At 43.8% G+C, this 26,679-nt stretch overlaps 1 protein-coding gene across 5 annotated transcripts in view; it reads right to left on the minus strand.

Moving 5' to 3' along the window:
* Positions 1-26,679, minus strand: part of MYO1C (myosin IC) — a 203,604-nt gene that overhangs the window by 71,664 nt on the left and 105,261 nt on the right. For 4 of the 5 annotated variants that reach the window (XM_069761329.1, XM_069761333.1, XM_069761330.1 and 1 more), the window contains exons 2-4: positions 10,785-10,940; positions 7,149-7,264; positions 1,125-1,323 (exon numbers count right to left, since the gene is read on the minus strand). In XM_069761329.1, coding sequence (XP_069617430.1) covers positions 1,125-1,323; positions 7,149-7,264; positions 10,785-10,940 — 471 coding nt within the window. Of the gene's footprint in view, positions 1-1,124; positions 1,324-7,148; positions 7,265-10,784; positions 10,941-23,974; positions 24,294-26,679 lie in introns of those variants that run through there. The other variant, XM_069761331.1, reaches the window with a different exon arrangement.

A 26,679-nucleotide genomic window follows, 5' to 3' on the forward strand; every position in this document is an offset into this window, starting at 1 on the left:
TTTATGGAACAGCGTACAGGGACATATACTGTGGAGCATCTTATGGGGGCCATCAACCTTTATGGAGCAGTGTACGGGGCATATACTATGGAGCATCTTATGGGGGCCATAAACCTTTATGGAGCAGCGTATGGGGCATATGGATGGGAGCAGCAAATTAAAGAACGGTGGCGCAGGATGGGAGCAGCACATGACAGAATGGAGGCGCAGTATGAGAGCAGCACATGACAGGATGGGGGCGCAGGATGGAGCAGCAAATGACAGAATGGGGGCGCAGGATGGGTGCAGCACATGACAGGATGGGGATGCAGGATGGAGCAGCACATACCAGGATGGAGACCATATACCAATATAAATGCTCGCCACCCGGGCGTAGAACGGGTTCAATAGCTAGTGTTCGTATAACGCCTTATCCTAACACGTTCGCTCATCACTAGTAGTTACCAACTATATCCAAGTAAGTTCTTAGCCCCATACCAATGAATAACCAAAGTCCCAGATAACCCCTTTATAATCTGGTTTTATCTGTTAGGTGATTATGCCACTGGTTATTCCCTGTATCAAGATGATTATCCTTGTACTTCAGAAAACTTTTTTGTTTTGGCAAGATTACTAGTTTTATATCTTATAGTCTTATGTCAGGTGATGGTGTCATGAGGTTATGACTCTTTAACCGTGACAAAAGCCTTTCTGTGCATGCTTTAAGAAAAGGGCACTCCCTTGAAAGACAAGGGTGCACTCCCCCGTACAGCGTCTCACCACAAGACCATCACTATTCAAATTTAGTTGAAACTCTGATACCTGGACTCATTCTTAAAATTGAAAAATGTGTTTTCAGCTTGTGTTCTTTTTAAAGTAGAAAATGTAGCATTATATGGTGGTCATTTACGTATGTATTGTAAGAATGGCATGAGCCTGCTAGAATGGGAGCTGCTGTTACATAGCCAGTCTCCACTGCTGCCCGTACAGCGGGATCCTAAAAAGCAAGGCGCTCCCATCTGTTAAGGTCATATGCACCACTAGGGTACATTGTGTCCATGAGACACCCCCTGCAATAAAGAGGGCTGTAGAATGGATCCAGTGTACATTTTCGCTGACATGTGAGGCGTTTCGCTCCTTCTCACCTCGAGCACAGGATTGGACTGCAGCAGACGGTCTTTCACAGTTTCCACTTGCTCGCTGGCAGGACAAGTCACAGCATAGTACTGCAGGATCTTCTTACTGGCTTCTGTCTTTCCTGCCCCACTTTCACCAGATATAAGAATACACTGGTCTTTTCTTTCGGTTCGCAGCGAGCGGTACGAGTTGTCCGCTATTGCATAGCTTTAAAGGAATGGAAAAATATTTTATCTCTTGATCTGTATGAGCATAAAAAAAATTCCATACCTGCTTATTGTACTGGAATATCCATAACTCCCCCAAATTATCTTACAAATGCTGAGAGGGCGGTTATACCAAGCTTTGAGGTTACCTGTTCACAAGTGGCATCAGGAAAGCATAGGAGGCTGCTGGCCTCAAGTCCGGCAAGACCCCACAAAGCCTCCAAAATCAAGCACGTTAAAAAGCAACCTAGCCAACTCAGTTCTCATGCTTCGCACTGACGAAGGCCAACAGCCCGAAACACCGTGTCTGCGAATTGGGATACTGATTTGGCTTTTATCCTAAGTCATATTGCACACGACTCGTTAAAGGGTTGATTGCGACTTGTAGGATCGCTACTTCCAGCAGGTGGCGCTATAGAGTTTAAGTCCTCTTTCTCAGAAGAGGCAATTTGCATATGACAAGTATTAGTCACAGATGCCAGCACTTGTAGTAAATGCAAATTTGTCTCTACAATAAAATCCCTGATGCTGGGAACCTGCAGAATATATGACCCCGAGGAAGGACCAGTTTGTACATGGGAGCAGCCAAGTATTAAGAGTGATCATATTTCTTGGGTTCCCTGTAACCTCTATACATACACATTAGAGTGTGGCGCAGCTTTACAGTGCTTTCTACATATTTAGGCAGAATATCCTGCACTAACACAAGCCTGGAGACACTTCTCTGCTTTGTACCAGCTATTACTTCTACACAAGTCACACGGAGGACGAGGACAATGATCCTTTTGAATCACAAACCCCCACAATGAATCTGTAAAGTATGCATCAGTCTCATAGGCCTTACTGTAAGCAAAGCGCAAGAGCATTCATCTAGCCAGGCAGTCTGGGGTCAAACCCTGACATAGGCAGAGTATGTAGGCACGGATCACATATCTGTCTCATTAGGAGCATTGGATACATAAAAGCAGCCATGATGCGGAACAGAAGACATGTCCATATAGCTTTCAGATCAACAAGGTTCCAAAAAAAAGAAGCTTTGACAAAAGGAATAGTAAGTAATGATGAGCGAACATTCCCCGGATAACGTTCCTAACAAACAGACAATCTCCGTATGTGTTGGTGCGAACAGAGGCGAGACATGCAGCCGCAGGGACTCGTACATATTATCCGAGCACCTCAAGGTACTCGGATAACACCCGAGCATGCTCGGATATCACATTCGCTCATCACTGTTTGTAAGTTCTTAATTTATTCTTAAATTTTCAAGAGAAATAACAGAGATAAAGTTAGAAGAAAAGAGGCTCCTGAATTGGATACATTATGGCCAATACAGGAAACGTGAAAGGAAACAGCCAGTACAGAGACTCCACCACTTCTTTATGAGAACATGCTAAAAGTTGTCCTAAAATAAGGGGCACGCCTAAAGATTCACTTGCAAAGTATTCCCGTAAAGAAAAAAAGATAATCGCCATACTGCCTTCTAATCGTTGTTCTACCTCTGTATAAAGGTCCATGGCTACTTAATCTTTTATCCTGCAATAGCGCATTTCCTAAAAGGATATCCATGTTCAGATAAGAAATTCTAGTCTTAAAGTATTTATCTGCACGACAATCAATTTAATAGAAGCAGACGATAATCCATGAGAGCTATCTGCTGGGAACGACGGGAGAAACGTCTGCCGTATATAGAATACACAGATCCCCTGGAGTTTAGGTCCAGTGTAACCAAGCAACAAACGAAACAGAAGAAAAACACTGGTCAAAAATAACACACACACAAGTTGTGGTATGAAAAAGAATAGCCCAACACAGAAAGGAAAAAAAAAAAAAAAAAAAGAAAGAAAACTTTCCAGATTTTCATAAGGAAAAATTCCACCAAGACTAACCGTTCTGGAATTTTCCCTCTGAACAATTTGTTTTGACTAAGTGCAGAAAGCTGAACCCACCTTTCTGTACAGCGATGATAGCGGCTCACCCTGAACTGTGCAGTGTGCATAGGAAAGTGTCAGGGGATCACAGCACGCTATGCACATGGTACAGGAACGCAGGGGGGAAAGGTCATGGAGGAGTCTACATAACTGGGGAGGAACTCCGCAGATACTTCGCTCTATATGTGGCTCTGATGTAGGGTTGGATCATGTTCTCTTTGCTGGTCGCATCCAAAACGGTTTTACAATTCTGCGGGTTTCCTGTAGCCAGAGCGTAGCACATTGTGGGATCTCAAATAACAGTACATCAATGTCATAATCATGTTTATTTATATATATATATATACATATATACATATATACAATATATATATATATATATATATATATATATATATATATATATATATATATATATATATATATATATATATATAACCCTGTTTCTGAAGGAACCCAGCTCAATACTTAAAGCTGACATGGTTTTGTAGAAGAAAAAATAAATAAATAAATAAAATAAAAAAAAATAATAAAAAAAAAATAAAAAAAAAAAAAATCGCACACTAAAGAAGCACTAACATCAGTTTTTATCCTCTTAATATATTGCAGTCATCATATTATATAGCGCTGTGTACTTACAATTGCTCATTTTGCCTTTCTACCCAGTTAATTCTTCTCCATTAGGTTTATGACATCATGTGATTAAAAACGGACTAGCTGAATCCTTGTAAGCTCCATGTAGAGGCAGGAGGTCAATTTTACCTGTACGAGTCATAATTCACTGCAAAAGTCCCTTGCAGGAGGGAGGAGAGAGTCGCTGGGTCAGGAATTGAAGAGAGGGTGGTGCTGGGCTGCCAGGGACGGTGCAGTGATGTAGAATTGATGTTCTAATGATGACTCATGCAGGGAAAACAAGTATTCTTGTTTCTACATAGAGCTTAGAAGCATTCAGCGAGTCTGTTTTTAATCACATAGTGTCATAGACTTAATTAAAAACAGAACAATTACTGTATATACTCGAGTATAAGCCGAGATTTTCAGCCCATTTTTGGGGGCTGAAAGTCCCCCTCTCGGCTTATACTCGAGTCATACCCAGGGGTTGGCAGGGGAGGGGGAGCGGGGGCTATCTAATTATACTCATTTGCTCCCGGCGCGGTCCCTGCAGTCCCTGCTTTTTCCAGCGCTGCATCTTCTTCCTGTACTGAGTGGTCACATGGTACCGCTCATTACAGTAATGAATATGCGGCTCCACCTCCCATAGAGGTGGAGCCGCATATTCATTACTGTAATGAGTGGTAACTGTGACCGCTCAATACAGGAAGAAGATGCAGCGCCAGGAGAAGCAGGGACTGCAAAGCGCCATGAGCAGGTGAGTATAACGTGGAGGGGAGCGCTGCACGATATTCACCTGTCCTTGTTCCAGTGCGGCTCCGTCTTCAGCGTCTTCTGCAGTGACGCTCAGGTCAGAGGACGCGGTGACGTGGTTCGTGCGCGCCCTCTGCCTGAACGTCAGTGCTGAAGACTGAGCCGCACCAGAATGAGGAGCAGGTGACTATTGAAAGTGTCGGGGGCCTGAGCGACGGAGAGGTGAGTATGTGATTTATTTTTTTTTATTGCAGCCACAGCATATGGGGCAAGTGACTGTATGGAGCATCTTATCGGGCCATAACGTTTGTGCAGCACTATATGGGGCAAGTGTCTGTATGGAGCATCTTATGGGGCCCTTATTACCCTTTATGCAGGATTATATGGGGCATATTTTAACATGGAGCATCTAATGGAGCCCATCAAACTTTATGGAGCATTATATGGGGCTCCTGATGCAATATGGATATTCAAAAACACTTAACCTACTGATGTCTCAATTAATTTTATTTTTATTGGTATTTATTTTTACTTTTGAAATTTACTGGTAGCTGCTGCATTTTCCACCCTAGGCTTATACTCGAGTCATTAAGTTTTCCCAGTTTTTTTGTGGAAAATTAGGGGGGGTCGGCTTATACTCGAGTATTTACGGTAACTGGGTAGAAAGGCAAAATAAGCAATTGTAAGTGCACAGTGCTATATAATATGATGATTGCAATATATTAAGAGGATAAATACTGATGGTAGTGCTTCTCTTAGCAATACATTTCACTTCATAAATTAATAATACAAATGAAAATCAGAAACTTTGCAATATAACTTATTTAGAGAGATCTGCTTATTTCTCTTCCAGGACTGATCAGTCATTCACAAAATTCTCAATTCACGTCTAAGATCTGTATTCAGTGAAGACAGATTGTCCCATTACTGAGATAGGAGGTGGCAGTTGCGGCTCATAAGATTCTATGCAGATGGGCGGTGAGATGAGGAGGGAAAGGCTCGGCCCCTAGCAGCTCCCACCTCCCCCTCATACTTAGAAACCTTCTCAGGAATGTAACTCTGTCTTCACCGAATAGAGATTTGAGCTGTGAATTGAGAATTTTGAGAACGATTGCTTCTTTTTCTGACAGAAATGATCGGAGTTCTCTGATTAACATAAATTACAAAGTTGCTTATTTTATGTGTACTATTCACTTATGATATAAAAATTAAAATTCTGGTTACTTTTTTACTGGGTGTAAATGCCACTGCTCTCCTGAATCTGCCAATGTTTTTATTTTGTTCGTTCACATCTCGTTCCTGAGATATGGCTTGATCTCCACTGTATATAAATCTATCCTTTTTATCCATCTAGGAGTGGTCCTGAAGAAAACGCCAACAGAGAAGGAGGACGACACCTACTTGGCTAACATGACGATTTGCATGCAGGGAAGAGGGGACCATATCTCTGGAATGGAGACGTGTACAAACAAATAATGCCAGATTCAGTAGAACAGCGGCATTAACTCCAGGGTAAAAAAAATACATATTTATGCCAACTGACAGGTCCACCTTAAAAGGGGTATTCCAGTTGACAAAAATGTAACTTAAGAGAGGTTTTAAGTTACTGGACATCATGTACAATGAAGATGCAAGGGATTGATTTTGCTAATGCACTTTTTAAAAGCTTTGCCCCAGACAATTTAGCTTTTTTTTTTTTTTTCCTATGGGCCTAAAACTTAGCAGGCAGGTACCTGCTCACAGAGGTAACTACATGCCTGTTGTACCCAGCGCTGGCTCAGAGTGGGCACTGACTGCTCCTGCGAGTTATTCAGCTGCTCCATGTCACCAGAACAGCTCTTCTTCCGGGCTGCTCTGTCCTTGTCGCATGCCTGCCAACGTCATGCTGACAGCTGGCACCTTGCAGTTAGGTATCTGGGAAAAGCTGACAACCAGCATGACGTGTGCATTCATGCCCCATCAACAGAGCAGAAGAAAAGCAGCTGCTCAGTCGATGTGACATCAGCGGAAACCACAGAATTGCCGATAGGAGCGGTGTGTGACAAGTGCCAGAAGAGATCGGCGCCCGGCACAACAGGTAGGTAAGTAGCAACTACCTGCCTGTTACTTTTTAGGCCTGCAGTAAAAAAAAAAAATAGTCCTGGATAAACCTTTTCAGTCTTCAATGTTTCATTAGTCGACAATCATCAACAGGGTTGCCTCCTAAACATAATGTGCATGTGCAGCTTGTTAAACTCTGGCGATTTCCACTGATCACCAAAGTGGAACTTTAAAAAGAACAAACAAACAACCTCTTTTCCTAAACAAATGAGGCCGCCCCTTCTCCACCAGGCCGCCCCTTCTCCACCAGGCCGCCCCTTCTCCACCAGGACGCCCCTTCTCCACCAGGACGCCCCTTCTCCACCAGGCCGCCCCTTCTCCACCAGGACGCCCCTTCTCCACAATTGTGTATCACACATTTTGATTTCAAATCGTCGGTTAAAGTGAAACCATCAAAAACAGAAGTACCACTTTAATGTACGAATTTACTCACATGTGAGGGGACACCTCATAGAAACTAACCCCACGATATCTTTCCATGTGCTGCTTGCTGTAAATTTCCAGCTCTTTGTAGGGGTTAACCGATACCAATACAGATCCAATATAAGTCTGAGGAGGAAATATAAAGACAGTAAGTTTCTTAAATACAGATATACAGTGTTTGTCCTATGACTGAATACTAGGTTTCTTTTCTAGAACACGTAACCGTGATTGCTGGAACATGAGCCTGTTCTGAATGGAGCAGAAGATGACTTGAGCTCTAGTGCCACCTATTGGAAGTAGCGATCCTAAAAGAAAAGATCGTCCCTTTAAGTCTCCTCACTCTGGCATGCCATGCCTGTCACTCTGCACAAGGTGATACGTTACTCCTTGGAGCCAACTCTTCCCAACACACCAAATGCATGCTATCAAAAGCACAGGTGGCAGAAAGCATGGCAGCAGAGGGCATGGCGTAGTTTAGTCTCTGCCACCAGGAAGACACAAATTTGCACAGGACCAACAGATTCAAAATAAATGGATATGTATTCAAAGTTGCAAATTGTTTCAATTTATAGGGTTTTCCTGACTACTATAATTTAAGTCAATCCTTCACCTTCACTATGCGATGGTTATAAGGAGCAATACTAACGGATGCCTCGCACTTGCTTTACTTTGCTGAGGGTCTGACCTTTTTGTGCCTTCTCTTCCCATCAACACGGCTGCTGCTCATTAGCCGATGCACAGAGATTAGTCCGAGACCCCTCTTCCCCCTATTCTCTGAATTGCCAGCTCTACTTCTGTTAGAAGGCTTCTGCGTCCTCCATAGTCTTTAAAGTGACTGCGCAACACAACCCATTTTTCTCCCAAGTTTAGAGTAGAGAGGGAACAGGGGCCTATTCTCATGATTGGTGGCCGTCCCCAAAGGTGGGACATTTATTGAATATCATATAAACCTGCAAGCATGTAATGAGTCTTGTGTACACAGTGACTGGTTCCTGGAAGAAGCAGCCACATTTAGACGCATGATCTACTGTAATTTGTCCATAAGTGCCTCCACCCTGTGGCAACAAGCTGGGCGGTGGCGCTTGTCGCATGAATCTAAGAAGTAGTTTTGCTTTTTTTTTTTATATATATATATATATATATATATATATAATTACACAACACTTTAATTTGTGGGCCTTCAACAGTATAATTAAAGGAAGATTCCTGGTTCAGAGCCACTTTAAGGCTTTTATTATGAGATTACACAGGCAGCAATCAATCCCCCTTCCCCAATATAACATTATTACTGCAATTTCCACATTTACAAGCAGGAAACTAATCACACCATTTGTGTGCAGACCGGTTTACAGCAAACTGTACAGTCTGAAATGGAAGGGATGACACAGGCTGATGTGATGGCTGCTGGCTTCAGGACAGCCTGTGGTGGCAATGTACCATCTGAAATCCCTGCAAGGGATCTACTCGCATCGGAACATTTTGGGAGCTTTTGCTAAAAAATAGATTTAAAAATTTTTTTTTTTTTTACAGATTTATGTATTCCATTTGTGTTCCATTTTTGCAATCGTTTGGTCAAAGCGTAGCAGTTTCTCTCACAACTTGGCAATAATCAAAAAACATGAAAAGCACGTAGGATCAAAGGTAGACTAGTATGGTCAGATGGCTGCTAGGACAGCGTGGTCAATAGCTTGCCGAGCACAAGCTCCAGGACAGTAGAGGAGACCAGTGCACAATAAAGGCTATGGAACGTCTTAAATGGTTATTATATTGTTTGACTTTATTCAAACTATAAAATAAATATCCCTTGTAGGATTATAGGTCCGTGACGCAATACAGCTACATACATAAAAAGTATCAGGAAGTTCTACTACGTCCTGACTTGAACCGAGCCCGGTATGCTTACAGCATAGCCCATTACAGGTCTTTGCCACCATTTACTGCACTTGTAGGATCGAGGCCCTCTCCTAGCCCCCAGTACCCACTCTGAGGCCTTCGATGTTCAGTCTTAGCATAAAATTATGGTCTCTAAAAAGGTACCAAAGACTACAAAATTACAGGCATGTAACAAGGTGCAGGACGCCTTGTTACACGCCTGTAATTTTGTAGTTTTTAGTACCCAAAACTTCATAACATGGTGAAAGTTACTTGTGACTGAAGGGTTAACAGACTCTGGCCTCATTCACACGTTCATTTCTTTTTGCATATGAAAAAAAGGGCAGTACATCCAATTTAGCAATAAAAATGGACAGAGCTTGATGACACAAGCGACACACTGACCGAGTGGGTGAGTCTGATCTGTGACTATGATGGGCAGGTCCCAGTTTTTGCTTTTGTGCAGATACTCAGTGAGCAAAAAAACATGGACATGTGAACTGCCCCATAACAAACATACATGAAAAACTGACATCTGAATAAGGCTCAAGGCTGCATTCACATGTCTGTTTCACCGTCCGGGTATGGACCATGATTCCTACACCGGGTGCCGGACTCATGACCTGAACTCAACAGCTTCATAGGCATCTATGGGGCCGTTCAGCTCAAAACCAGAGTGTCATGGCTGGTCCTGAAATCGTGCTCTGTACACCGACATGTCAAGCAAACTTATCAAGGGTTCCTACGACCACTTTCCAGATCTGCGTTGTGCACGGACCACTGTTAACCTCTCCTAGGGCACTAAATTATGAGAGCCCTTACACTTATGCATCTCTTCACAAACAGTAACCAGCACAAACTTCATTCTTCAGAGCAATATTGTGGTTAAGCAGATTTTGGGTATGCAATGGAGTAAAGCTTCACTACATACAGATGTGTGAATACTGCTTCTGAAGATGCAAGACTTCCCCTCAGTACCACTGAAACCGTTCTGACTCCAGAACACATCAACCTTTGGTCATTTAATTGCTATAACAAGCACATGAACCAAATACTTTTAAATTGGAAAAGTGTGAAAACTCAATAAACACGTTATACACGTGCAGAAGTCAGAAATGATCATTAGCGCAAGATAAATGGAAGTGGCGCCATGCAGTCTCAATCCCACAGTGCTTCCTAGGGCATATGTGCTAAATTCCCTATAGTTTCCCTACTTGTGGTATAGCAGCACTTTTAGCATATGTGGGACTTTTGCAAAAGTTTAATTAAATTTTTTTTCCCCAACTACTTGCTCTCATTTTCAGCTGAGTCTGCATCCTGCTTGCCCTACTCCTCCTCAGCGACTTGCTGGCAGAGGACGCACCCGTGCTAATGGAAAACATGAAGAGTGCAGATGTCCTCCCAAAAATCTTTTTTTATTTTCCTACTACGTTTCTATTGAAATAGAGCAAAACAGCAAAAACAGAACCTGATTGTGAGCATGGGGCAAAAAAAAATTACCCATGATTATTATTAATGTGAATTCTGGGATATAAAGAAATTATAGCTTATTTTATCCGACTATACTTGGGTCGGCATCGCTTGGGATCGCGACAATCTGGGTTTTAGGATTGGATGCTCAATCTGCTCCAGCTTAGAGCAACATTTCCACCAGAGGTGGTCTTTAACGCTATGTTCTTATAGGGTGGTGTTCACACTGGCAAAAACAAAATACACCTGATAACCAATCCACTACGTCATATATAAGCGCCAAAAATAAATAAAATTAACTCACATAGATGAGATTCTCCTTGAACCTTTTCCTCAGGTTTTCTATGAAGGCTGCTTCGCTCGTATAGTTCTCCAACAGGACAAAGTCCTGGACGCCAACCCGATCACGGGCCGTTAAGGCACTCTCCATGGTTATACGGATACCGTCAATAGCTGGAGCCTAAGGACAGAAACATTGATGGGAAATTAGAACAAAAATTAGAAGTGCTTTTAATATTTCTACCATAGCAGCTCCATGTCATTAGCTACATCACAGGATACCAGGTTGTGTCCTCTGTGTGCTGTTACACAGGACGTGTCATACCTGCGGGCCTAGAGGACCATGATACACACAAGGCTTTCACTGAACCATGTACTTACACGGCCAAGCTTCATGTACATTATGCTGCTTCTCCTGGGGTGAGTGAGTGGAAACTGAACTTTATAAAGACTTATTTAGAACATATAGAGTCTTGCACACAAGGGGGCCCCCGCACGCCTGCACACAAGGGGGCCCCCGCACGCCTGCACACAAGGGGGCCCCCGCACGCCTGCACACAAGGGGGCCCCCGCACGCCTGCACACAAGGGGGCCCCCGCACGCCTGCACACAAGGGGGCCCCCGCACGCCTGCACACAAGGGGGCCCCCGCACGCCTGCACACAAGGGGGCCCCCGCACGCCTGCACACAAGGGGGGCGCCTGCACACAAGGGGGCGCCTGCACACAAGGGGGCGCCTGCACACAAGGGGGCCCCCGCACGCCTGCACACAAGGGGGCCCCCGCACGCCTGCACACAAGGGGGCCCCCGAACGCCTGCACACAAGGGGGCCCCCGCACGCCTGCACACAAGGGGGCCCCCGAACGCCTGCACACAAGGGGGCCCCCGAACGCCTGCACACAAGGGGGACCCCGCACGCCTGCACACAAGGGGGCGCCTGCACACAAGGGGGCGCCTGCACACAAGGGGGCGCCTGCACACAAGGGGGCGCCTGCACACAAGGGGGCGCCTGCACACAAGGGGGCGCCTGCACACAAGGGGGCGCCTGCACACAAGGGGGCGCCTGCACACAAGGGGGCGCCTGCACACAAGGGGGCCCCCGCACACAAGGGGGCCCCCGCACGCCTGCACACAAGGGGGCCCCCGCACGCCTGCACACAAGGGGGCCCCCGCACGCCTGCACACAAGGGGGCCCCCGCACACCTGCACACAAATGATTTATATCCATAAGTATACATCAAGCCAAAAACAGAAACAAAAGAACTCTATGCGGCTGCATTTACATAGTTTTATATTGTTAACAATTTAAAGGGAATCTGTCACAATATTTGACCCATCTATTAATATGGTCATACAGGTTACAGAACGCTGAGGAGTGATACCTGTGTGTCTCATATCAGATGTGTTGTTGCTGATACATCATCTTTTATCACGTTATATAAATGCCCTCTTCCACGCTCTGGGGAGGACTCTGCCTCCAGAGATTATTCTACATGTAGGGGAGTTACCAGTGTGAGACAAGTAACTAACACAGAGCAGGAGAAATGAAATGTATCTTCTTGAAAACACATTTTTTGCTTCTCTCACAGCTCTGCTGTATTGTGACAATATTACACCCTGTCTGCCTGTGATATGGAAGCGGAGAGGAAGCTGTGATGTGTCAGTTATAATCACACACAGCTCTGCAGTGAGATCAGGAGAGCAAAGAGCGGCCATTACACATCACACTGGTAACCATTAGGCTGCTGTCACACTATCAGTATTTGGTCAGTATTTCACATCAGTATTTGTTAGCCAAAACCAGGAGTCGGTCAAAAATACAGACTTGGTGATGTGTTTCCATTATAGCTTTCCCCTCTGTTTGTTCCACTCCTGGTTTTGGCTTACAAATACTGATGTAAAATACTGACCACATACTGATATTGTGACCGTAGCCTTACACTTAAAGGGAACCTGCACCCCCAAAATCAAAGGTGAGCTAAGCCCACCAGCCTCAGGGGCTTATCTACACCATTCTGGAATGCTGTAGATAAGCCCCAAAGTATCCTGAAAGATGAGAAAAAGAGGTTAGATTATACTCACCCAGGGGCGGTACGGTCCGGCACCTCCTATCTTCATCAGATGACGTCCTCTTGTCTTCATGCTGCGGCTCCGGCGCAAGCGTACTTTGTCTGACCTTTTGAAAGGTCAGAGAGGCCCGGCACCTGCGCACTGCAGTACTTTGCTCTGCCCTCAACAGGTCAGACAAAGAACGCCTGCGCCGGAACCGCAGCGTGAAGACAAGAAGAGGACGTCATCTGATGAAGATGGGAGGCCCGGACCGGACCGCGACGCCCATCGGACCAGAACCGGACCGGGACCGCCCCTGGGTGACTATAATCTAACCTCTTTTTCTCATCTTTCAGGATACATCGGGGGCTTATCTACAGCATTACAGAATACTGTAGATAAGCTCCTGATGCTGGTGGGCTTAGCTCACCTTTGATTTTGGGGGTGACAGGTTCCCTTTAACACTGGTAACTCCTCTTCATGTAGAATAATCTCTGCAGGCAGAGATATCTTCCAGGCAGCGTCCTTCCCTGAGCCTGGAAGAGGTCATTTATATAAATTGATAAAAGATGATTTATCAGCAACACCACATCTGATATGAGACACACAGGTAGGACATTTTTTCAGCATTCTATAACCTGTATTCCCATATTAATACAGTCATGGCCAAAAGTATTGACACCCCTGCAATTCTGTCAGATAATACTCAGTTTCTTCCTGAAAATGATTGCAAACACAAATTATTTGGTATTATCTTCATTTAATTTGTCTTAAATGAAAAAAAAAAAACACAAAAAGAATTGTCTTGAAGCCAAATTGGATATAATTCCACACCAAACATAAAAAAGGGGGTGGACAAAAGTATTGTCACCGTTCGAAAAATCATGTGATGCTTCTCTAATTTGGGTAATTAACAGCACCTGTAACTTACATGTGGCACCTAACAGGTGTTGGCAATAACTAAATCACACTTGCAGCCAATTGACATGGATTAAAGTTGACTCAACCTCTGTCCTGTGTCCTTGTGTGTACCACATTGAGCATGGAGAAAAGAAAGAAGACCAAAGAACTGTCTGAGGACCAAATTGTGAGGAAGCATGAGCAATCTCAAGGCTACAAGTCCATCTCCAAAGACCTGAATGTTCCTGTGTCTACCGTGCGCAGTGTCATCAAGAAGTTTAAAGCCCATGGCACTGTGTCTAACCTCCCTAGATGTGGATGGAAAAGAAAAATTGACAAGAGATTTCAACGCAAGATTGTGCGGATGTTGGATAAAGAACCTCGACTAACATCCAAACAAGTTCAAGCTGCCCTGCAGTCCGAGGGTACAACAGTGTCAACCCGTACTATCCATCGGCATCTGAATGAAAAGGGACTGTAGGGTAGGAAACCCAGGAAGAACCCACTTCTTACCCCGAGACATAAAATAGCCAGGCTGGAGTTTGCCAAAACTTACCTGAAAAAGCCTAAAATGTTTTGGAAGAATGTTCTCGTCAGATGAAACAAAAGTAGAGCTTTTTGGGCAAAGGCATCAACATAGAGTTTACAGGAGAAAAAAAAAGAGGCATTCAAAGAAAAGAACACGGTCCCTACAGTCAAACATGGCGGAGGTTCCCTGATGTTTTGGGGTTGCTTTGCTGCCTCTGGCACTGGACTGCTTGACCGTGTGCATGGCTTAATGAAGTCTGAAGACTACCAACAAATTTTGCAACATAATGTAGGGCCCAGTGAGAGAAAGCCGGGTCTCCCTCAGAGGTCATGGGTCTTCCAAAAGGACAATGACCCAAAACACACTTCAAAAAGCACTAAAAAATGTTTTGAGAGAAAGCACTGGAGACTTCTAATGTGGCCAGCAATGAGTCCAGACCTGAATCACATAGAAGCCCTGGGAGAGATCTAAAAATGGCAGTTTGGAGAAGGCACCCTTCAAATATCAGGGACCTGGAGCAGTTTGCCAAAGAAGAATGGTCAAAAAATTCCAGCAGAGCATTGTAAGAAACTCATTGATGGTTACCGGAAGCGGTTGGTCGCAGTTATTTTGGCTAAAGGTTGTGCAACCAAGTATTAGGCTGAGGGTGCCAATACTTTTGTCTGGCCCATTTTTGGAGTTTTGTGTGAAATGATCAATGTTTTGCTTTTTGCTTCATTCTCTTTTGTGTTTTTTCATTTAAGACAAATTAAATGAAGATAACAATACCAAAGAATTTGTGATTGCAATCATTTTCAGGAAGAAAATGAGTATTATCTGACAGAATTGCAGGGGTGTCAATACTTTTGGCCATAACTGTAGTTTACATAGGTCAAATGTGGTGACAGATTCCCTTTAAACTTTACTAAAAAAATTTTTTTGGGGGGGGAAATTGTTAAATTGACACATAACGATAAATATCTATTCTCAGCGATTTCGGGACACACCCTAAGGGACAAAATCACCCAAATTGATATATATGAGCCATGCACAGAAGGTGCAGCAGTTTACTCCTCCGCTAGACTCACTATGAAAGGACGGAAATGTCAGCACTGAGGAATGTGGATGAGCTCAGCGGTCTGAGATCACCACATGGCTCTGCTAGTAATGGACTTCAAATGAGAAACTACACATGTCAGTATTACCAAGACAGATCCCAATGTGCAGGTTAGTTATCCATAACAAATATAATCAGGACTTGAAGAACCAAACCAAAAGGGTTAATGGAAAGGAAGGTAGCTATTAGATTGTATAATGCTCCATTTCCAGCTCGTCACACCTATTCTGTAACCTGCGGTACACGTACTACTCTACTAGATCACCCAGCGCACATAGGCTGCTAGAGGGGTCAGCACCGCAAGTCCCGATTACATAGGACCATGCACCACTGAGAACGAGCATCTTTTGTGCTGCACAAAAAAAAAAGTTTTGCTCGTTCATCGGTGATCTGCAGCCTATTTACACGGCAAGATAATTACGAAATGAATGTTTGTAACGATGCACATTCGCTAGTATGTTACAGTGCAAATGCCCCTTACATGGAGTATTTAGGCTGTGTGCACATGTTGCAGATTTCTCGCTATAAACCGCTATAAAAACGTGAATAAAATGCATACATTACGTATCCCATCATTTAGAATGCATTCCGCAATTTTTGTGCACATGATGCGTTTGATACAAAAAAACGCACCAAAAACGCGGTAAAAATCGAGGTAAAAACGCATGTGGATTTTTTGCAGAAAATGTCCGGTTTTGAACAGGAAATTTCTGCAAGAAATCCTGAACGTGTGCACATAGCCTTAAAGGGAAGGTCTAGGATTAGAAAACCATGATTGCTTTGTTGTATGAACAGCAGCATACCTATCTGTAGACCGTTACTAGAGCCGAGCCGTGACAGTAAATAGAACTGCAATACCGACCCTACCTGCAATACCGACACTACCTGCAATACCGGCACTACCTGCAATACCGGCACTACCTGCAATACCGGCACTACCTGCAATACCGGCACTACCTGCATTACCGACACTACCTGCATTACCGACACTACCTGCATTACCGACACTACCTGCATTACCGACACTACCTGCAATACCGGCACTACCTGCAATACCGGCACTACCTGCAATACCGGCACTACCTGCATTACCGACACTACCTGCATTACCGACACTACCTGCATTACCGACACTACCTGCATTACCGACACTACCTGCATTACCGACACTACCTGCATTACCGACACTACCTGCATTACCGACACTACCTGCATTACCGACACTACCTGCAATACCGACACTACCTGCAATACCGACACTACCTGCAATACCGACACTACCTGCAATACCGGCACTACCTGCAATACCGGCACTACCTGCAATACCGGCACTACCTGCATTACCGACACTACCTGCAATACCGACATTACTTGCAATACCGACACTACCTGCATTACCGACACTACCTGCATTACCGACACTACCTGCATTACCGACACTACCTGCATTACCGACACTACCTGCATTACCGACACTACCTGCAATACCGACACTACCTGCAATACCGACACTACCTGCAATACCGACACTACCTGCAATACCGACACTACTTCCAATACCGACACTACTTGCAATACCGACACTACCTGCAATACTGACACTGAAAGCAGCCATGACTTTTCAAATCCGGCATAACCCCTTTAAATAAGTCCAAATCAAACGAGCCATCACATCACAATGACGCGCCTTACTGGCATCCGGTAAAGGCTCCGTGCACAATGTTACACTCTGGTTTCCATGTTGTAGCAGGTGGTTGATATTTGTATTATCCAAACATTTCCATAACTGCAAATTTGTCAGACACCATCCTCCATCCTGCACCCTAAGCTCTACCCAAGTGCCAGCTGACAAGTCACAAGGTTATGCTCCAAGCTCCACCAAGGGACAGCAAGATGGAGGTTGTAAATTGCACATGACCCAATAAAAAAAAAACAACAACACATGGCCAGGCAGAGACGTTAGGATGCACACATTATCATTGGCCCACTATATTATTGTGGATCTTGGTGATGTATCATTACGTAATACACTTATATAGGCATACGTCCACTGATACCCAGCTCATTCTTGCCAAGAACATATAATCAACCATTATAATCGGTAACTGTAGCGAAAAGTAAGAATGTTGCTAACAAGAATGAAAGATCAGGGTGTGGTGCTCTGCTGTAACTTCCATATTTCACGACATACCAGAAATATCTCGCACTGGCACAAAGCAGAAGACGGCTATCTCTATTGGTTTGGTAACAAGCTTCAAATGAAAGGAATCAGCATAAAACACATTTGGGGTAAAGGTTGAATAAAGATTGCAGAACAATAAGCTAAAACTCGATTCCCTTATTCTACAGATGTTGTACTTATGGGTCCATGTGTTCACATCACATCTTGAAGACCCCGTATACCCCATGGCTTTCCTAATGATCATCTGAATAAAGCCATAGATTTATTGGGTGTTTTCTTTTGATACAGGAAAAACATATCTTTGTACCCCGTTAAGATAGTAGATGGAAAAATATTAAAATTTGCGAGTCCTCAGTGGATGATATCTTTTAATGGCCATTAAAAAGGCGTCAACCACGGAGGACGACCTAATATTAATATTTTGGGGCTGTTTGGTATACAAGGTAATTGTTCAAAAACACTATTGTAAAAGCTGAGATCGAGAAGACCACTCTTTTTGGACCACCATCAATTAGCCAGAACAGAAAGCTTCTATAGTCCTTTTACATTTATTAATTACACAGACGAACCATTCCTATTAGTGGGTTTTGTGCAATGCTGCATTTCTCCAGTGGTGGCGCTGCAGGGAAACGGACCACTTATTGCAATGCTCTGCGGCACGGTGCACGCAGATCAGTTTATTTTTGCTTGACTTCTCCAGCAAAAAAGTGTTTTCCAAAGCAAACAACCCCAAGTAATGAACAATATTTAAAATCCTCCTAAGGGTGTATGCACACATTATTTACTGCAGATATTTCTCCATCAAAAATATAACTCTTGGCAGGGAAACCACTGCAAAAAAAGGTACATTTTTATGCAGTTTTTCTAATTCATTAAAAGGAGTGAAAAATGCTGCAACAACGGTGAAAGAATTGACATGCTGCAGATTTTAAAGCACTTCAAATCTGCAAGGAAAAAATAAGCAACATGTGCATGAGATTTCAGAAGTCTCATTCACTTTGCTGTATTTAGAAAGAAAAAAATGGAGTGGAAAAAACCCAACATGTGAACATGCCTCAAGCCTGTTTTTACACCACCCATATTCCCGGTTGATGTACAGACCAGGATGCTGGCAATGGCGCTGGTATCCAGACCCAAAAGCAACAACCTCATGAGGCTATTGCGGTTCAGTCAGGGGCTGAGGTCGGTCGGACATCGCGGCCTGCAAATTTGGAGATGTGGCCTAAAATCTACAATAGATCAGATTAACATATCATATTAAACTAATGAAAGCCGCAGAAAGAAACAAAATTCTGGACTGAAAAAGGATGAGAAAATATCCCAAGACATCAGGATAAGATACAGAATGATCTTCCCTGTGACCCAAATGAGAAAAGGAAAAACGTCTCCCAAAAATAAGCAAAACAGGCAGTCACCATCATTGAGGGTTACAAAGCTGGACATAAGTGCACAACTACAATCTACAAGAATGCAATCCAGGTACCTCGAAACTATTAATATTGCTCTTATGACCATTTTACAAGCAAATATCGCTAATACATCGTGCGTTAACTCCTTACGTACCACCAACACTCCTTTTTACTAACTTGAGGAATAAGAAAATATAGCGCCCCCTAGGTGGCAAGAACACAACCGGCCATGATTAGTGTTTGCACAGTTCGTGAACATTTAATCACCTAGATGTGCTGTCAATAGAGACGGAGGAATCTATGTGGATATCAGAGGGAGTGGGGCCCTCTCCTCAACCCCATTGGCACCCTGCAATCATGGTGTCCAAATGACCCGAGGGCAAGTAATGTTGGCAATGGTGGCCTGTTAAGACGCCATCAACATTTCAGTGGAAACATTTTCTTAATTTCATTCATTCCACATTGCTTTAGTTCCTGTGAAGCACCTAGAAGGTTAAACTTCCTGACAGTGGTTTTGAAAACTATTAAAATGTCACTTTTTGGGGTTTTCCAATAAATAAGCCCTGAAAGTCATTTCAAAACTGATTAGATTTGTAAAAAAAATAAGTTTTGTAAATTTCCTTGAAGAAATGAAACATTGCTGCTAAAACTTGTAACTTGTCTATCAAAATAAAAGGACATTTGAAAATGATGATAATGTAAAGTAGACAATAGGGAATTGCCATCCATTATTTGTGTGGTCTGACCATCTGTGGAAGGGTAGAAACAGTCAATGTGTCAATTTCTGATATTTTAATAAATATATGCAAAAACATATTGACCTAGATTTAGCACTAGCATAAAGTACAATGTATCCAGAAAACAACAAATCTCCAAATCACAGTGATATGAAGGAGTGTTCCAGAGATATCACAACACACAAATCTGAAAAGGGGCTATAAGGGATGCTACATAAGCATTCGATGTCTTGGAAACTTGGTGATTTAGGCCAAAGTATGCCGATGAATAAAAGTGGTCATTAGGGATAGGTGAACAGATTTTGTTCTTTCCTATGGGATGCCAAACTGCATCCGTTTACACCCATCAGCTTTAACTTTTCCATTCAGGAAAGTTTTGTTTTTTTCCTCCTTCATCACTGAAGTCAAAGGATGACAGACATGGAAAATGATTTTAGCTGCCATCAAATCATCAATTACTGACAAATACTAAGTAGACCAAGTCCAAAATGCAACATGCCTTAATACAGTCACATCATACCTCTGGTTCCACAGTGACGATCACCTGTATCTTGGTCCCCGGTGAGGAACCTGCCTGGTCATCCTCGTTCTCAGACGAGGGCGAGGAGGAGGACCTCTCTTCATGCTCAGACAAGTGATACCCCTTTGGAATCAAGGTAGCTCGTTTTTCCTGCACAAGTGCCCAAAAGCCTTTGGCGTCCATTCTGCACAATGCCCTTTGCTTTGTAGCCTTATGTCATCTGCTACAGTTTAAGCAAAGCAACACTTGGAAAGGGTAGTTACACGGTCCCAGGAGACCATGACAAGCGCCCTTCATCCCTAAGGACTCTCGGCTCTTTCATCAGACACCTGAAACACTGCCCTATGTCACCTGGCTTTGTATTATACTCCTTTCTGATACTATGTGCGCACCGCGATTTATTTCTTGTAATGTGATGGATCTTACTATGGAAATAGAGAGAAAAAAACGTCCTCAATCAGAATGCCCCTTTGTACATAAAGGTTGACAATAAAAAAAATTGCTACAAGTTGGTACAAAATCTATGAATAGATGAGTCACACGATGACTCTCTGAGCTTCAATTAAGAGATTTCCTTTCTAGATCCACAATTGTGTTCATTTCAGACAGTCACCCAGGGAGCAAAGCTATCAAGTGGCAAACTGGCACTGGTATGGGGGGTACGGACAGGCACAAATTGTCATATGAACACACACAGCATTCACAAGTACAGCCGAGGAAATGATAAAGTAAAAGGTTTATTCTCCTTCCTTCCAAGATATGGGCCAAATTACCATAAACTGGATAATGGACATTTATACACAAGTAGATGTGATTATATTTATTATATAAAATATTGAATATCTAAGGAGATGTTCTTCCTAACAGAGAGAAGGAAAACTTTTCCTGCCTACTAAACACGACCCATCACCAGGTCAGAAGTGGTCAGTTTTAGCTCTTTTGTTCCTGCTGCTCCTCTCAATATTTTGTTTCTTTTGTTTGTTGTTGTTTTTGTTTTTTGTAATCCACCAGACGTACTATTTTATAATAGTCTCCATCGAGGGGCAATGCCCACAGGTTTATTATGCAGAGCAGCCTAAACATACATCCACAGAGAATATTGTGAGCAACACCCCCTTGGGTAAAGACCAGAAAAATTAGTACTAAACAAAAAGGCCCATATATCTGTGCAACAGCATGGTAGAATAAGAAAACAAAACTGAACATTCAAGGAATAAAAATCAAAAACGGGTGACAACACTGAAGGGAGAAGGAGAAATAAACGAATGAAAAACTGGCCAACTCTAACCTCTTTAAAAGAATGAAGAGAAACAGATTCCCGATAAATGCAAGTACCTCGAAGTCTTCGGTCTATTCACATTTTTATGCATAATGGAAGTTATGATGCAGTGGAGTAACTATGGTACAATAGGTACTTCCAGTGGCCTAATCTTCGGGACAGCCATTGATTGCCTGCAGCGGTCACATGTCTATCCAGATTGAGCAGGAAGTACATAGAATAGTGGAAACATGAGAAGAGATGATACCAGAGAAGCATTTTGCACCATTGGTGGTTTTGGAAAAAAAAAAATGTCTGGACAACCCTTTAAAAGTAGAAGTTATATAAATAAATCCAAGACTAACATTGCTTAGTGAAACCATTGATACCATACATATGGAAAACTAGTAAGTTGGTTCTGAAGTCTCCAACAAGTCACAGAAGATAAGAAAATGAAGAAAATAACTAATTCCTCTATAGCAAGTCCTTACATATAAAAGGGACGGCTGGATGCGGAGGATCATTATCTATGTACAGGACAGTAGTTGCTTTGGGCCCTGTACAGTACAGTGTGTAACAGAAAGTAAAGTACAGATACTCTTACTTAGTGTCTAAGGCTATGTGCACACGTAGAATGGTTCTCTGCGGCGGATTTGATAAATCTGCAGGGCAAAAACGCTGCAGTTTTGCCGCGGTTTTTGTGCGGATTTCACTGCGGTTTTCTATTGGAAGAGGTGGAAAACCGCTGCGGAATACGCAGAAAGAATTGACATGCTGCGGAATATAAACCGCTGCGTTTCCGCACGTTTTTTACCGCAGCATGGGCACAGCGTTTTCTGTTTCCCATAGGTTTACATTGCAATGTAAACTCATGGGAAACTGCTGCGAACCCGCAGCTGTGGAAACGCTGCAGATCCGCAGCAAAATCTGCAGTGTGTGCACATAGCCCTAGGCTATGTGCACACGTTGCGGATTAGCCTTAGGAATTTCTGATGCGGATTCTGCCTCTCCTGGCAGAAAATGCAGCTGCGGATTTTGTGCGGATCCGCAGCGTTTTTTTGTGCGTTTTTGCTGCGTTTTTTTTTTTTTGCGGATTTGCTGCGTTTTTTACCCCTGCAGATTTCTATAAAGGAATGGGTACAAAAACGCTGCAGATTCACAAAAAAGTAGTGACATGCTACTTCTTTTAAACCACAGCTTTTCCGCAGCGGATATTCCGCAAAGTGTGCACAGCTTTTTTTTTTTCTCATTGATTTACATTGTACTGTAAATCAATTGCGGATCTGCAGCGTTTCTGCACCTCAAAAAACGCTGCAGATCCGCAGAGAATCTGCAACGTGTGCACATAGCCTAAAGGAGCGGCACATCTGGGCACAGGTAAGGGCAGTACTGTACTGCATATCAGTGCATGTATTACAGAACAGCTGGTGGTTTACCTGGAAAATAACCGTACTGTTTAACGGCAAGATCCACCCATATATTCTATATGCAGAGAACCATTGTATTAATCGTTCTGTGCACATGAAAGCGCGGTCAGCTTGTCTAAATGTCTGACAATCAGCTTCCATGTAGCCAGTGATAATTTAGTGGTAGTGGTTGGCCTGTCTATATCGTCCCCTAGCTCTACTTGTCAAAACCACCCAGATAGCCATCACAAAAACTTATTTTCTGGATCAACTTCTGTTTGTAGATCAAATGGCAGTGGCCGTCTCCTTCCAGACCATCCATTGCATGGGGGATAGCATCATTTCTGTGAATGATCCAACTTACGACTGACCGGCTGCGATGAGACTACTCCTATGGTTATGTTCACCTTCCAAAACTAAATATTTTATTCCCTTACTGTTAAATTGAGCATATTGCTCATCAGGGCCCATTACATACGTGGAATCAAGTTAGCAACAAACTTTATGTTCTCAAAAAAAAAACATCAAAACTGAAAGTTAAACACTGACGTTCAAGAGTGTGTCATTTACTGTGGTCGCCGATAAGAAGGAGCAAACATTCGTCATTCAATTAGATCAAATTATCTCTGGATAGTGGATTAAAAAAATGACAAGTGAGAAAGATTATCACAACTTTACGAGATCCAAAAAAGCCTGCGAGGCACAGAGCCTAAAGTTATGGGAACGAGTCCAAGGAACTGTGGAAAATGCATTAAATAGAAAAGCACTAATGAGCCCAGAGAAGAAAGAAAGAAGGGATGAGAAGAACACGCACAGATCTTGTAAGGTCACAAGCCATGGATACATTCATTCAGAGCCAAACTATCATCGTCAGTAAATCCATGGCCTACATTTCATATCTGATAACTCAGGAGGAGACTGCAGGAGAACAAGCTATGACCCAAACTATTCTCATCACAGTTCATCAGGATTCTTGTCAATCTCTCTACGTCCATGATGATCTTCAGGAAGGTTTTTAGTTTAGACGGATCATAAATCAAATACCTTCACATGTGTAGGAACTCATGATCGCACTCGTTCTACAATGACCAACCTCAGTAATCCGTACAGATCCCCAGAACCCCGCTCACCGCTGCTCTGTACTTCATGGCCACGGTTAGGTGTCAGGGATCTCCAGTGAAAGTGGCTGATCTGCTGCAGCCGGCAGTCAGTTTCCAGGGCACCTTCCTAATCAAATCCAGCGAGGCAGCATTAGAAGACGACGATCCAGCCTTACTCGTCTATATAAACCGTCCGACTTCACGAGATAATGCATGTTCAGAGTCCCATATATACGGCAGCCCCGCCAGCAGCTTATGGGCACAGAGACGGAGCAGACATGACGAGCATTACAGCCGAGAGGAAAAACTTAGGATCTATAATCTGCTCCCAGACCGAGTTCAGGCGTCACTGGCAGAAAAAGACAGGAATGAAAAGAGGGAATTAAAAAAAAAAAAAAAAAAAAAAAAGGAGGGCTGGAAATCTTGGGCTGGAGCCCAAACCTAATAAACAGCACACAAGACAGGGGAATAAGCGCTAATGATTGGTGGGCCTCCCACTCCCACAATCCCTGCATGCTGCTGCACATTTCTCATTATTGAGCTAACCCACGTCCGAGGAGAGCCGTACAGGTGAGGTCAGGTGGAAAGGTAATTGTATTACATACTGCCAGACGTGTGAGCTTTACGCCACTAAAATAACATTGTACAGTTAGGAGGAGACAGGCGAGATAGTGGTTTGCTTCCGACAGGGTTATCGGTAGGCAGCTGCCCAGAAACCACCCTTCATAGAAGGCTTCAGGCAAATAGAAAAAGTGTCCTACTGCTTATTGTCACGATCCCTGTTCCCAAGAAAACTGGGCCCGCATAGTGGCAAATGACAAGAAGGAGTGCAAGAATGGGACCTTAGGCTATGTTCACACCTTGCGTCGGGTCCCTGCGGGTTCTCCCGCAGCGGATTTGATAAATCTGCAGGGCAAAACAACTGCGGTTCTCCCTGCAGATTTATCGCGGTTTGTTCCGCGTTTTCCGCTGCGGGTTTCCGCCTATACTATTGATGCTGCATATGCAGCAATATGCAGCATCAATAGTAATGTTAAAAATAATAAAAATTGGTTATACTCACCCTCTGATGTCCGGATCTCCTGGGCGCTGCACCCGGCGGTCCGGTTCCTAAGATGCTGTGGGAGAAGGACCCTTCGTGACGTCACGGTCATGTGACCGCGACGTCACCGCAGGTCCTGGTCGCACAGCAACTCTGACCGGACGGCCGCGTGCAGCGCCCAGGAGCTCCGGACATCAGAGGGTGAGTATAACCAGATTTTTTATTTTTTAACCCCAAATATGGTTCCCAGGGCCTGGAGGAGAGTCTCCTCTCCTCCACCCCGGGTACCACCCGCACATTATCCGCTTACTTCCCGCAACGTGGGCACAGCCCCATGCAGGAAGTAAGCGGTTCAATGTATTCCTATGGGTGCAGAATCGCAGCGATTCTGCACAAAGAAGTGACATGCTGCGGGTTGTAAACCGCTGCGTTCCCGCGCGGTTTTTCCCGCAGCATGTGCACAGCGGTTTGCGGTTTCCATAGGGTTTACATGTTACTGTAAACGCTATGGAAACTGCTGCGGACCCGCAGCATCAAAATCGCGGCGGTTCCGCGGTAAAAACCGCTAAGTGTGAATATAGCCTTAGCGTTTGGAGGCAGAGGAACATTTCCATCTGAATGTATAACGTGTCAGGCAGCAATCTTCTGCATGTGCATGGGGGCGTTGGGAAGATCCGCTGCTTGGCTCACAGATAACAAAGGTTTATGGCCAGCTTTCCCCAGGGAATGTAGAGTTGTATTATTACCACGATGTGGCCCACTTACACCTCAGTTAATTGATTTAAAAGATGATGTGGGAGCAGCAATAGCTGCCAAAATGGGATGATGTCTACTAGTACATCACCAATCCCGAATAATGATTGTGGCGTTTATTTGCCGCTGTGCGCCATTTCACCATATTCACACCTTCTTTTAAACGTCTTTCCCTTACGAACGAAAAACGGTGCCAGGCATGTGAGGACCACGGGAAGCGTTCTGGTAACGGCACGCTACAGGCCAAGTTCACAGGTCCATTAAACACAGACTGCACTTGGATCACAAGACCGGCGGTTCTCCTGATCTATATACCTAATAGCGTTGGTCAGGAGATCCGCTGGTCAGCCTGATTATTGCAGGCCAGCGAGGTCTGTACCCCATATTGGCATCCTGTCTCATATCGCACATTGATACAGCAATTCCTTTGCTGGAGAAGACACATAGTAGTACATTGACACATGGGAAGACCAGAGCTCTCTGGCAGCCGCTTTCTCCACTCTCCCCATTAAACACTCAGCCTACCAAACTGGGAGCAGGGAGAGATCAGTCATTTGGTCAACAGCCATCGTATGTGTATGCAAACATCAAAAGACTGACCGTCACTTCCGAACAGAAAACAGGTGTGTACAGGTGATTACTAAGAGTAGCCATCTCCATATATAACTAACAAATAAAGATGCACTCTAACGCTATGGCCATGACATATATGAAATCTGAACTACATTACTGCTCTAGAAAATAGGAAAGATTGAGAATACTTACTGCATAAATTGGCCAATTCATGTGTACTCAGCTGCCACAATAAGGCGAATCTCTCTGCTGGGGCCCATCCTAAAGATACCTTCACACATAACGATTTCTTTAACGATATCGTTGCTTTTTGTGACGTAGCAACGATATCGTTAACGAAATCATTATGTGTGACAGCGACCAACGA

This window comes from Ranitomeya imitator, chromosome 3 (assembly GCF_032444005.1).
Source record: "Ranitomeya imitator isolate aRanImi1 chromosome 3, aRanImi1.pri, whole genome shotgun sequence".
In the NCBI taxonomy this organism is placed as follows: domain Eukaryota; kingdom Metazoa; phylum Chordata; class Amphibia; order Anura; family Dendrobatidae; genus Ranitomeya; species Ranitomeya imitator.